Source organism: Centruroides sculpturatus, unplaced genomic scaffold (assembly GCF_000671375.1).
Source record: "Centruroides sculpturatus isolate CEXI.00-Female unplaced genomic scaffold, Cexi_2.0 scaffold920, whole genome shotgun sequence".
In the NCBI taxonomy this organism is placed as follows: domain Eukaryota; kingdom Metazoa; phylum Arthropoda; class Arachnida; order Scorpiones; family Buthidae; genus Centruroides; species Centruroides sculpturatus.
In genome coordinates this window covers 106,971-120,590 of record NW_019385240.1, presented here as the reverse complement: position 1 = coordinate 120,590, position 13,620 = coordinate 106,971, and the positions used below count along the sequence as shown (strand labels likewise).

General features: G+C 32.3%; 1 protein-coding gene across 1 annotated transcript in view; it reads right to left on the bottom strand.

Annotated features, from left to right (window-relative positions):
* LOC111636592 (mitochondrial carrier homolog 2-like) overlaps positions 1-13,620 on the bottom strand; it is a 70,095-nt gene that overhangs the window by 4,382 nt on the left and 52,093 nt on the right. Inside the window, exon 7 of the mRNA XM_023381872.1 lies at positions 3,428-3,521. Within this exon, the coding sequence (XP_023237640.1) occupies positions 3,428-3,521 (94 nt within the window). The remainder of the gene's footprint in view (positions 1-3,427; positions 3,522-13,620) is intronic.

Below are 13,620 nucleotides of genomic sequence, written 5' to 3'. Positions count from 1 at the left end.
TCGATAACTGCATTATGCCAGTGTGTGCAAATTGGGCCGTGATACAAACGAGTACAAAGTCTGCAAGTATGAAGTTTTTCTTCATAAACCTGATTATTAAAGCCAAACGAACTGCCGAATTATCGGACTGCAAGATTGATGCCGCTATTAAAGCAACCGAGGTAGACAAATCAAGAATACTTAAGAGCAAAAGAAATACTATAACGCATCTCGAAAACGAACTAGAAATCTTCGAGGCTAAAGGTGAAAAAACACATAATATCTGTCTTCTCTTAAATGCATTAAAGACGATTCCACCCACATCAATTGAATCGGAAAGGGCATTCTCGGTGGCGGAACTTTTAGTTACTAAAATAAGAACCAGATTGAATGATCGGAGTGAACAGAGCGGGGATTGGTTCCTGGGTTAACACGTAACAATGTTTCCCCACAAGAAAATATTTGTGTTTATTTTTCAGGCTGTTTCTTGGCGTTAGAATGAAGGAGAGATAATTTGGATGAATTGCTTCAAAAATACGGGCAAAGATGCAACGCGGTCAAGACTGCAGTTAGATCTGATAAAGAAATGGCTCCAAGAGCAATGTAAGAACATTGAGAAACAATATGAGGAATCCAAAACCAGGGAAGCTTACAAACTGATCAAAAATATAAATCGGAAATGGCAGCCAAGAATGCGATCCATCAAAACACAAATAGAACTGTTCTAATAGACTCTCAAATGTTCTGTGAGTCTATTGGAACTAAAAGAACAGTTAGAACTAATTGAACAGTTCTAATAGAACAGAACTAAACTACACTTCTGTTAGACAATGATGAAATCATGAAAAGATGGATATTGCTCGAAATTATATGAAGATAATTCTGATCCAACCACAACAGAAAAACTCAATAACTAGAGATAACTGCACCATCTAAATCAAAAGATGGTTATGATCGTCAAAGCAGTAGCAGCATCTGCCATCACTAGACTCAAAAATGGGTCCAGGAGATGATGAGATCACAAGTGAAATGCTGGAATATGGAGGAGAACCACTACTAGAAGAGACTCACAATCTGTAAGTTGATCTGGAGGAAAGGTGTGAAATGCCAAAGGAATGGAAGAGAACAATTCTCAATCCTATCTACAAGAAAGGTAATAGACAGGAATGTGACAACTACAAGGGTCACTGTGGAAAATTTAAAAATATCGCCAATTATTTTTAATTTTTTCGCCACCAGTTTTACTTAATTAATGTAGGTGCCGGTAGCCTTATCAGTTTGGTGTCTGGCAAGCAAAAGTAACATGTTAAGCTGTCACTTACAAGGGGAGGGCCAAAAGTTCGGGTCTCCGATTCGAACGAAAGTCTTATTTAAGGCTGTGTGCTCACCAAGCAGCTTTTTGTCCAAATAATAGAACCCAATTTTCAAACATTTCCAAAAAAGTGGCCACCGAAAATTTAGTGTTTAGCTTATGTCTGGAAATTTCATATCCAACAGGGCGATAAACGAGTGAATAAGATGCTGAGCACTGGAGCCAGATTATGTAGGTTCAAACCTTCGAAATTTTAATTTAATTTTTTTACATTTAACATTGTATTATTTTACAGCATCATTAGCATTATTATTACTATTATTATTCCTCGAATTTAAAGCTTATGAAACAAGAGATTAAAAATTGTGATATTTCCCGTTTACGGAAAGCATGTCCCTGTAGATTTAGCTCTTGCGTTCTTACGTTATTAAATAAAATTTTCTTTGTATTTATTTTCAGATATGATGGTTTGTGACATCTGAAGTGTAACAAACACGAGCGTACGAGGAAGTTGTCCATAATATTAACAATTAAAACTGTCTTATTTTCATATCACTTGTCTTCTTCGTCCATGTGCAGTAACGTCCCAAGCTTAATCGCTTGTGAGGTCATATTTTTACGTATTTTTCATACTAAGTGCGAAGAGGCTTGTTTTCGCTAAACAGGAAATGACGTCACAATTTTTCTCTCTTTTATTTATAAGTTTTAAACGTGAGAAGAAAAATAGTTATAATAATGCTAATGATGCGGTAAAACAAACAGTTACACATAAAAACAAACTAAACTAAAACTATAACTCCGAATATTCAGACCTACATCGTCTAGCTTCAGTACCTAGCATCTTATTCACTCGGCTATCGCCGCTTTGGGACGTGAAACTTCCAAAGACTTATAACCTATATACTAAATTTTCAAAGCCCAATTTTTAGAAGCGATTGAGAAGTGGGTCCTGTTATTTGGATAAGAAGTTGTTTGTCTTTAAGGCTACGTGCTTACTAAGTTTCGTTCGAATAGGAGACCCGAACGTCAGGCATTCCCCTTCTTAGCAATAGGAATCATTTTTCAATAATGTTTTAATAAATATTTCCGAATAATACGTTTGATCATAATGTTTAAACAGTATTTTACAGGTTCTGTCATGTCAAAATGTTTGTTTTAGTCTATTGAAAAAAGATCAAAATGAAATAAGTCATCCCAACTCTGAAAACGCAAGGGGGAATTGCACAAAACTGCCTTGGGTTCTCAACGTCACACCCTTCTTTTTCTGCTCGAAATTGCCTTACGTCATGAAATCGCTAGGTGCACAGCACTTCCATTGTACGGAAGCTCGATATTTTGCTGTTTTACCTGAAGCCCGATTTGTAATTCAATTTCACGCCGAATGTTGAAACAGGAGGACTAGAGTTTTTATCGCTACTTAATAAAAATATCGTCAAATGGCGATTTTGGCGCTGTGTAGCGTCACCCCCGAATAACTATATATAAAATAAAAACTTTAAAAAAATCAAGTGATCTATCGTTTTGTGACGGACCGTACGAAGATAAGAGTGGTGATGACGGAGAATAGGATATGGAGTTTTCTTTTGCAATATTTTTTCTTCCGTAATTAGGTTAAGACTGATTGTAACCGCTGGTTAAGCATCATCGAGCAAATGATTGACTTGTTTGTTTAAGCACTGACAAAATGAACAATTTATTATTAATCGAACCAAATAAATTACTAGGAAACACTACAGACAATGGCGACATAAGTCTTTTCCAGATCATACATCCGAAGAAAAAAATACAAATAAGATTTTTATTTTATGTTTAAATAACGTTATTACATTTTATAAGTTTATATCATTATTTTGTCGAGTTATACTGATTTCATAAAACTATAATTCTAATGTAACGCAACAAGTTAAAAATTGTTAGGCGATTATTTATAACAACAACTAATAGTCTTTTATATTAACTCATTATTGATGATTAACGATTTAATTATCAAAATTTATTAATTGCTAATCATTATTGAATATTTAATCATTAATCATCAATAATTCTTTAATATAAAGATAAATTTTATTATTATAACAAAATTTAAAAAAAATAAATTTTAATTACTATTTTTAAATAAAATATGAAGATAGTTACCTTGCTTTCTGTAATGTACGAACTTAAAATAAAGGAAACCGTGTGCGCTATCCAAATAGTAAATATTTCACCTATTATTCTTGGAATTAGACCACTACAAATAAACAATTTCTTAAAAACAATCTCACGATACATAAATAAATATTTTTAAACAAATATGAAAATCATCATCGTGACTTAATACATAGAATATATACTAGGTATTAATTAGGTATTATGGGATACAATATAAGGTAATATTTGATAGTAGGTATTTTCTAAGAAAACTAAAACTGCGCCGAAAAAAAAGGATTTAAACTAGTGTAAAATCGCAGAGATCAATATAAATCGACAGCAGCACTCGATCAGTTTATAGTCTGGCCGAGTTGTTGGTATCTGCAAAAAACCACGTTCGTTGTCGTGGGGTTGCTTTAAACTTAAATAAAAGATTTTCGTGTTTATTTTTGATCATTCCAAACTGTTCTATAGCAAATAATTTGAAATATTTTTGATCTTATATTAGAAATAAATTCTTGTAATTATAGAAAATTGGATGTTTATCATCTTTATCCAAAAATTCATCAGTTATACAATAATAAAATTTATATATAGGCCATATATATATATATATATGATATGATAGCTTTGATGTTTAAAATCGACTCTACATATATAAAATTCGTACTTAACTTAAATAGTCACGAAAATAAAAAATAGAAACGATGATTACGGTAATTTATTTATATGCTGAAAATCTTCCTTTGTACTAGTTTATAAAATCATTAGGAGAACCTCGCCTACCGCGGCTCACTATTCCGCTAGCTTGGCACACTTTGTTCCTAACATAGACTATTCGTATGAAAAATTTCGTGGCGATTCATCGTTTCTGGACGCCACGAAATTTTTCATACGAATAGTCTATGTTAGGAACAAAGTGTGCCAAGCTAGCGGAGTAGTGAGCCGCGGTAGGCGAGGTTCTCCTAATGATTTTATAAACTAGTACAAAAGAAGATTTTCGGTATATAAATAAATTAACCGTAAAGAGTTATTTTCAGTATATTTTACTACCGTTCGTGCCGTTTAAATTGTTCAATGTCGCAGTTTGTATAATAGTTCGATTAATTTAAACAATACTTCAAATGTTTCTAACTGAACTAATATCTACAGATGACTTTAGAGAACTATAAAATGATCCGATAGAGAACATTACGGAATATATGGAAAAGAAAATGAATAAATTATATAAAGAAGGTTTAATAGATAATACTGTATACAGAAACAAAGGATACTTAGTTTTAATTAAGTAGAATACAAGAATAAACAAAAACACACAAAACAGGTGAGATTTTAAAAATTCACCATTACGTAATTTAGAAATTTTGTAAGAAAAAAATTAACACTTATTAATAAATCATATTTCAATATAAAAACGCAAACACGTTATCAATAGAATGAAAAAGAATAAAAATAACATCAACATGCCGAATTATGAGTCTAACATGCAATATCCGTGTATCCGTCTATAATCCGGACACAAATATAAAAAGCGTTGTCGAATAATAATCTACAATGGATTATAGAATTAATAGAATATTCAAACAGAAACAAGCATAGAAACAATCATAGGCCGAAAAAAGCCGAAATTTCAATTATTGAAATAGATAAAAAAAAGTATTGTATTAAGAATCAAGAAGGAACTGTTTTTACGTAACGTACAATACATGTATGTGGACGATATTTTCTTTATATGATTCACAGATAATAGGTTATATATAAAATGATCATAAATATAGCTAATAATTGTCATAAAATAATAATAAAGTCTTATAAATAATATATCTTTTATCTTTAATATGTGTCAAAATAAAACACAGTACACCCTCGTTATATCGCATTTTTATTTGATCTCCCAAATGTTCGAAGCATTCCAGTCAATAAATTTTAAATTACCGATTGCCATTGAATTTCTTTTTTGTAACGAAATACGGTGTTTTATTCCTACCATTTGCCCTGCAAATTACCACTGCAGGTGAAACAAATAATTCGTCACTGTATTTATAATTTCTATTGAAAAATATAAATTACACGAATTTTTAATAAGAGATTTATTACGAAATATAGCCTAATACTGTATAATAAAAACGCAACTGATATTTTGTTTTTATATCGACAGTGTTTGTTTGTCTTTAAATGTCATTGTTAAAGAAACAATACCTGTAGTGCTAAATGGACGTTGGTGGCATCGATGTTTACGTAAACATAATCTAATACGATGTAATCATGAATAAAATTCGGCACTGCAAAACTACGCTTATTTCATATCAGAAACACATGCTGATGAAAGAATAGAGGATAGAGATTCCACAGTGTGTATAATCTGTTTTTATAAGCCCAGACCAGAATTTTTAGTACTCGGTTATAGCGCTTTTTCTTTGTCTCCAGACAAGCGCGATATAATGAGGGGCTACTGTATTGATAAAGATTCAGTTTTTATTTTTAAAACTAAAATATAAATTATTGTTTATTCTATAAGAACATTAAAAACATTAAATATATCGAAATCTTCAAATATCTCATTTACACTAAAGTTTCTAACAGGGTCCCCGTAATCCAGACTGTTATTTAACCAGAGAAATCCCGCAAATTTCTAAAATGGTCAATTTTTTATTATTTTGTGTTAACGTCGAGGATATTTTGCAAATAGAAAGAATAATTAACTCATAAGCTGTCAGAATACATTTATATTTATTAATTTTAAGCCCGTGTATTAGTTTTTTAAATTTTTGCTAGTTATGTCATGTCACAATTGTTAATAATAAATACGTAGCCTATTTGTGGCAAGACTCTGAAATTTCTTTACTTGTCGTAACCTGTAATATCTCGAATAATTGCGCCGATGCTGTCTTAATTTTTAACCATGCCGAATAGCTTCGATAACTGCATTATGCCAGTGTGTGCAAATTGGGCCGTGATACAAACGAGTACAAAGTCTGCAAGTATGAAGTTTTTCTTCATAAACCTGATTATTAAAGCCAAACGAACTGCCGAATTATCGGACTGCAAGATTGATGCCGCTATTAAAGCAACCGAGGTAGACAAATCAAGAATACTTAAGAGCAAAAGAAATACTATAACGCATCTCGAAAACGAACTAGAAATCTTCGAGGCTAAAGGTGAAAAAACACATAATATCTGTCTTCTCTTAAATGCATTAAAGACGATTCCACCCACATCAATTGAATCGGAAAGGGCATTCTCGGTGGCGGAACTTTTAGTTACTAAAATAAGAACCAGATTGAATGATCGGAGTGAACAGAGCGGGGATTGGTTCCTGGGTTAACACGTAACAATGTTTCCCCACAAGAAAATATTTGTGTTTATTTTTCAGGCTGTTTCTTGGCGTTAGAATGAAGGAGAGATAATTTGGATGAATTGCTTCAAAAATACGGGCAAAGATGCAACGCGGTCAAGACTGCAGTTAGATCTGATAAAGAAATGGCTCCAAGAGCAATGTAAGAACATTGAGAAACAATATGAGGAATCCAAAACCAGGGAAGCTTACAAACTGATCAAAAATATAAATCGGAAATGGCAGCCAAGAATGCGATCCATCAAAACACAAATAGAANATTTTTTTTATTCTCGGCAACTACAACATTTGGTAATATATAATACAAAATTTAATTCTTGAAAAAACGTTTTTAAAAACAAGAAAATTTAATATTTTAAAATTATATGTAAATGCACCATCTTGCCTCACCCATGGGATAAGATGGGGATATTATTTTTATATACAAGGACAAATTAAAATGGTTAAACCAGTGTTTCCCAACCTTTTTTGTGCTATGCCCCACCTAAGCCATTTTAAAATTCTTATGTCCCCCCCTAACATATACAGCAGCTATACGGTTAATAACTTAAACTTTGGGCAAGTTCACTTTTGAATTGCCCCTCTTAACAATCGAATTGCCCCGTGAGGCGTGGGCCCCACATTGGGAAACACTGGGTTAAACTGTCGTTTTCTTCAATATTGGCACAAGAACAGTGGGTCCATTTATCACAACGGCTACATTTAGCCCAACTCTCTGTAGATAGAGTAGCCTATAACCCCTCCACAATAGAGGCATTCTGTGTCATTTGTCTTTTGTTTTTTTAGGTCTACCCTTGCTGAAGGGGCCTGTTTGTCGTCTCTGCAGCAATAAAGTCTGCCTCCAAAAATACTTATGGATTCATAGGCCGTATTCATGGTCAACCTGGGGCTAGACGGGTACCCCATCTTGCCCCCAACGTACACTTTTCATACTGACTGCAAACACAGGTAAACTTCATTTCAAAACTAAACAACTACAGTGTTAAAGGTTACTTCGAATACCATGATATCTTCATGTAAAAGATAATGTAAAAGTTCACAATGATACTTAATTTGTAGAAACTTTGTAGCGGGCGACAAGATGAAGTATTGCTGAAACATGGAAAAACTGTGTTACTTCCAAACAGAGAGAGAGCGATTCGGACGTTCTCTCATCCCATGATCCCTTTTGAAGTTGACATTTAGTTCCCCAAATAACAGCTAGATAAAATCACATTAACCACAAATAAACAGACGTCCCCGTCTTACCCCATCTTGCACCACCTTCCCCTACATATAGTCGGTCGGCGAATTTTTTACTCGACGGGGAGTCACTGCCGTGACTCTCGATATTTAAGTTCAGGAAATTTGAAAAATCTTATAACGTTTGGAAAACCACAAATTATCGTTCATATTGGCCGAATTACACAAAAAGAAATATATTTAACACGTTAACAACCACCATTAAAAAATTTTCGTATATTGTCTTTTTCCTATAGATTTGTTTTTTCATATCAGAAAATCCGAATTTGTTATTTGAATTGATTTTTTTTAAAATACTTGTGCTAATTTTGAAAGTTTTGTTTGAGCCTATATGCATGCCCCAANGTCGAATAAAATGACTTAAACTTGATTTTTATTTTTCCGTATACTTTTTTGACAAACGACGTATAATCGGGAACGACGTAAGTCGAGGTATACCTGTACTTGTGCTAATTTTGAAAGTTTTGTTTGAGCCTATATGCATGCCCCAAGGCTTAGACCAGTGTTTCTCTATGTGGGCGATTAGTAACAATTTATATTTTGGGGGGCAAAAAACAATTTTTCTGGGCGATATAGTAAAACATTATATTAAGAATAATTAGATATTTTATTCGTTATATCGTACAATAATTAAACAAACAACATTATACTAGTCACTAGTCTATTCAATGCAGTACGAATTTGGCGTTAGCGTTAGCCTTGGCCCTCGATATCGGAATTTTGAAGTGAAGGGGCCGATACTACATTGAAGGGGCCGACGATTCGTTAGCGGTTGAGAAACACTGGCTTAGACGAATGAATTTACAGGTACTGTACAGGCACATTCGCATAAACTGTGCCTCACTCGATTTTCATATATTAAAAAAACCCTTCATCGTTTAAAATAAAGCTTCAGTTTTTAAGTGTTGGTAAGACAAAAGTGGAAAGCAAACGATAGTGTCCCGTTGGCGGGAAGTTTTAAAATTAGTTTCCGATATGAGTTTTTTGCAGATCAGATCTCGAAACAAAATAAATTTCAAAAATATTTGTAAGGAATTTTACGCTTACTTTTGACCCCAGAATTTATCCCTAAAATATTTGTAGAGACTTTTATTACACCTTGTATATCTTATTTTTAAACCGCAATAATTCTGGATAATTTTAATTGAGAATATCATCATCATCATTAAAATTTGAGTAAATATAGTAACATTTTTTACAGTCCGTAGAATTTTGATATTAAAAATGTTTTTGTGTACTTAGAAAAAATTTTGAGTATGTTCCAATAAACATTCCAAATGTACAGTACTTGACAATTCTATCAAAATAACACAGAGATTCAAACAAATCCCATTCAATAAACCAAAGTTTTTGTCGATATGGTGATCTTCCGCTTAATAAGCTAGATTATTCGTGGATATTTGGTATTTACACAAAAGCACATGATTCTCAATAATTTTGTAATAGCACAAACTAAAGTATTAAATATAATGTAAGTATAAGATAATTTTATTTGATTTTAAATTATTTTTGATATTAAAATTATATAATCTTATTTTAAAATTACTTTCTAAATCAAAAGACAAATCCATTGCCTGTACAAAAAAAATAAAATAAATAGTACTGTACATCATTAAGATTGTCCCAAAAACACTAATTACAAATTTCCGTTTGTTTTAATTTAATGTTTATTTAATATAAATGTATAAAATTATTACAAGTAGTATTACGTTTTTAAAAACAGCTAAGAACGTATTAAACAAGTAGGTTAAATTTATAATTAATGTAAATAATTGATAGGCTATAAACTTTGTATTAATGTGAACAAAGTGAAATAAAATGCTACTTAAAAATCCATTTATCTCCAACAATAACAATCAAATGGCATAAAATTTTGTGCTGTATCAGTCGAAACGTTATCTACAAGTATTTATTTCTAAAGTATTGAGTGAGCGCACTCTCGCTAATCCAAACTATACTGTCCAATGAAAGATGAGATTTTCAAGGTCATTTCTTTCCAGTAAGGCAGGAGAAGACACGTCACCAGTCAATTGTCACGTTAATTACAACACTACAAAATGAATTCTGACGACGAAAATAAACACATTAAGATGACTGTTTGATATGTGCAATCTTTAATCACGTTCGCACAAATCATCGTTACTTTCCACTTTTTTGCTAACAAAATCGTATCTAAAGACGACGATTTTATTTATTTGTTCATTTTTAAACGTCACTTCAAATTAGAAGATAGTAATGTAATAAATCTCTTACGCAATATTTTCTACGCAACACGTAAATAAACAAAACAGAATTTTGGCATCTTATTGGATTAACTGATCATTATAACCAATCTGGTCTTTACGTATAAGGAAAGTCTTCCTTCGTCGAATGATATACAAATATTAAACTGAAAACATGATTATTAAATTACTAATTATGTGTGGGGTCATTTGGATAAGGTTCAGAGTAGTGAAATTATATAGCCTATACTTAGTTAATATATATCGAGAAAGTCACGACAGTGACTCCGCGCCAACTAAAAGGTTACCAACCAACTATATAAAAGTTATGGTTACTATACATATATATAGTCGGTCGGTAACTATAGATGAGATTTTTCCGTTTTTCGGAGATCGATTTCTCTCCCCAAAGGCCTACAGTATTATTTGGAATACCTCGTTCTAAAGATAATTGTTATTTTTTGATAATGTGTTAAATTTCAGAAATTTTTTATAAATGGATTGCCGAAATATAAGCAACCGAAATATGTAAAACTCGCCAAAAAATATGTATTTTCTTCTTTTCCTTCATCCGGCATTCCAGACGCTCCTAAAGAAAAAAAAATCTAGCAACGAGTTTCTTAACTTTCCCGGCAACATTTAAAACCACGGATGTGGCACCATCTGTTACGATAGATTATTTTAAAACTTTTTATATTTTTAATTATTATAAAATGGCAAAAAAAAGCTTAATGTTGAGGGTGGGGCGGGTTTTATAAAAAAAATTGTAAATGCTAATACTGTAATGAGTAAAATCGTCATTAAGTCCTACCTTTCTGGAGATATGACAAACGACCCCATTTAGCTTCCCACTCTCTCGACTTTTAACCACCAAAATTTAATAGCATCCCCTTAATACACAAACCTCCCTGCAAAATTTCAGAAATTTTCGACAAAAAGCACAAGAGTTTTTAAGCTTCGAAGACAGCGAACAAAATCGTGTCCCCCAAACACAAACTAACATCCATACATACAGAAAAAACCCTCGATTTTTTTCTCCATTTTTGGACGTTTCAATGTCCCCCGAGTCCAAAAATATAAAAATCTTGGGAGTCATTTTTGACCAACTGCCATACTTTTCCTCTGTTATACATAACAGAGCCGGAAAAAATAAAAACTACCGGATCTAGAAAGCTCATATTTTAAACTTAAGCTTTTCTCGTTGTCAGTGAGGTGCTGGCAAAACTTCTGGGTCGATAGGATCGGGTCAAAGTTCACGGGGATTGCCCCATAGAGCTATTTCTGTTTTATGGCTTGATTTTATTAGTTTAATTTTATGCTTATAAGGATAAAATTGAATGGAAAAGAATGGTTTTCATTCAAAATGTTCTCCAGAATAACAAAAGTTCAAATTTATGCCAATTAAAACTTTATAACGATTTTTCTAAAAGGAGTATCGAAAGCGGAGTTCGGTCGGCGGCCGTCGCCGAGCAAACTTGATGTAACTTCGAATGAGGAACGAACTTCGGTCTTGATGTAATAACACAATATGAATTATATTACAGTAATTCATAAACATAAATGACGCCTTTACGGTCGTGACGTAAACAAACAACTTAACATAGATAACGTCATCGTTTCGTCACGGCATTGCTTTTACGACGTCATAGTAGTAACGTACGAAATCAATGCACTATAGTGTAAAAAATAAATAGTATAAAAGTTAAATATCCGTTATATAAAAATAACGGCTATTTAAAGCACTTCGCCTGGCAGTCGAACTATTAGGCCTATAATGTAAAGTGTTTAAACAGTAGTTTCCACATAAAATGGAAACATCTGTATGTTGTCGTTTCTCTTATTATTCGTGTGAAGTTAAACAACAAAATTTGCTTTTACTTCCAATATTTAATAAAATCGCAACGATAAATTGCGTGATAAAATCATTATCTAGACAATCTGTAAATGATGCACACTGAAGTATATGTAAAGCACAAAAAGTGTTATAAAATATGAACTGTGCTAATGCGTTATTAGTCATAATGTGTGTTAAGTTTAGGAATGAAAAAGAAAAATTAATCGAATTTGAAGGGTCAATAAAGAGAGTCCCAAACTATAGCATTGTAATACACAATTGCAATGACACCAGTACATTGGGCGACTTGGGACCCTGTCCAGTACATTTCGATGCAAACATTATTGTTTATATGTATAAATCAATTCCTTCTAGATTGTTAAATGTTGTAGAGAAAAAAAGCAGTGCAACAAGTTATTAATTGTTAATTTAGTATGCATAATTTTCTGTATCTTTAGGGAAGTAAAACTGTTCTAAAAACTTTTGTCCATTTCATTTTAAAAAAAACTGGAATATTAAATTCAACATATTTTGCTTTGTAATTCTGATGACTTATAATAATAAATTAACTCACAACCCAAAAAATCAACTTTAAAAAATAATTTGTTTTTGAAATACACATATTCTAAAAACTTTTGGCCAGTAGTATACATTTTACACAATTTAAATGTGTCTTCAGATGGGATATTTCCCCAATATGTGGAAAACTGCCTCCATTAAGCTCCTTAATAAATATCTGGAAAGCTGATTTTGACTACTGATGGCTGAAAGCCCATCTCTTTCCTGCCCATCATTGGGAAAGTGCTACACCTATTGGTGTCAATAGATTTCAAAGGTACATTTGACCTTGCCTGGTGGCTAACCATTCAAGCTAAAATCCTAAAATCTAATTGCCTGAAGAACATCTTTTACCTCCTAAAGAGTTATCTGTCAGGGAGAGGAGAGAAGAAAAAATAAACACATATGTGAGCTAAAAGTAAACATAACCAAAGGCAAAAACAATGCAGATGTGTAGGAGGAATGTTGTTAGTAAATTCTATTAGAGTATAATTGTATTGCAATATGGTTTCATCAATTCTCTGGAGGTTGTATCAAATAGTACAAATTTTCTTTTTCAAGTTTGTGGGTCCTGGTTAAAATGTACTTATTTAGTGGACTTTTGTCATGTATATGTATCTATAATGAGAAGTTTTTATTATAAAATTAATAATGTGTATGCATATGCCTAAAACCCCTAAAACAAGGATCTATGTATTAAGACTGAAGAGGAACCTGTTATGTCTGAAATGCATATCAAAAAATAAATATAGAAGAAAATTGCATGCCTCAAGGTCATATTCCATGTTTAATCCAGTGTGATAAGTCCTTCTTTGGGAAAAGTGTGCTAGCATGAAACATACAAAATAAGACAATGGACAAAAAGCGATCATAAATAAACGTATCACTTATATTTATTTGTACATTCATGTTTGTGAAAATTGCAACACCATGATGAAATTGTCAGAAATTAATGAAATTTATTTCACACATTACTGATAGTGATACA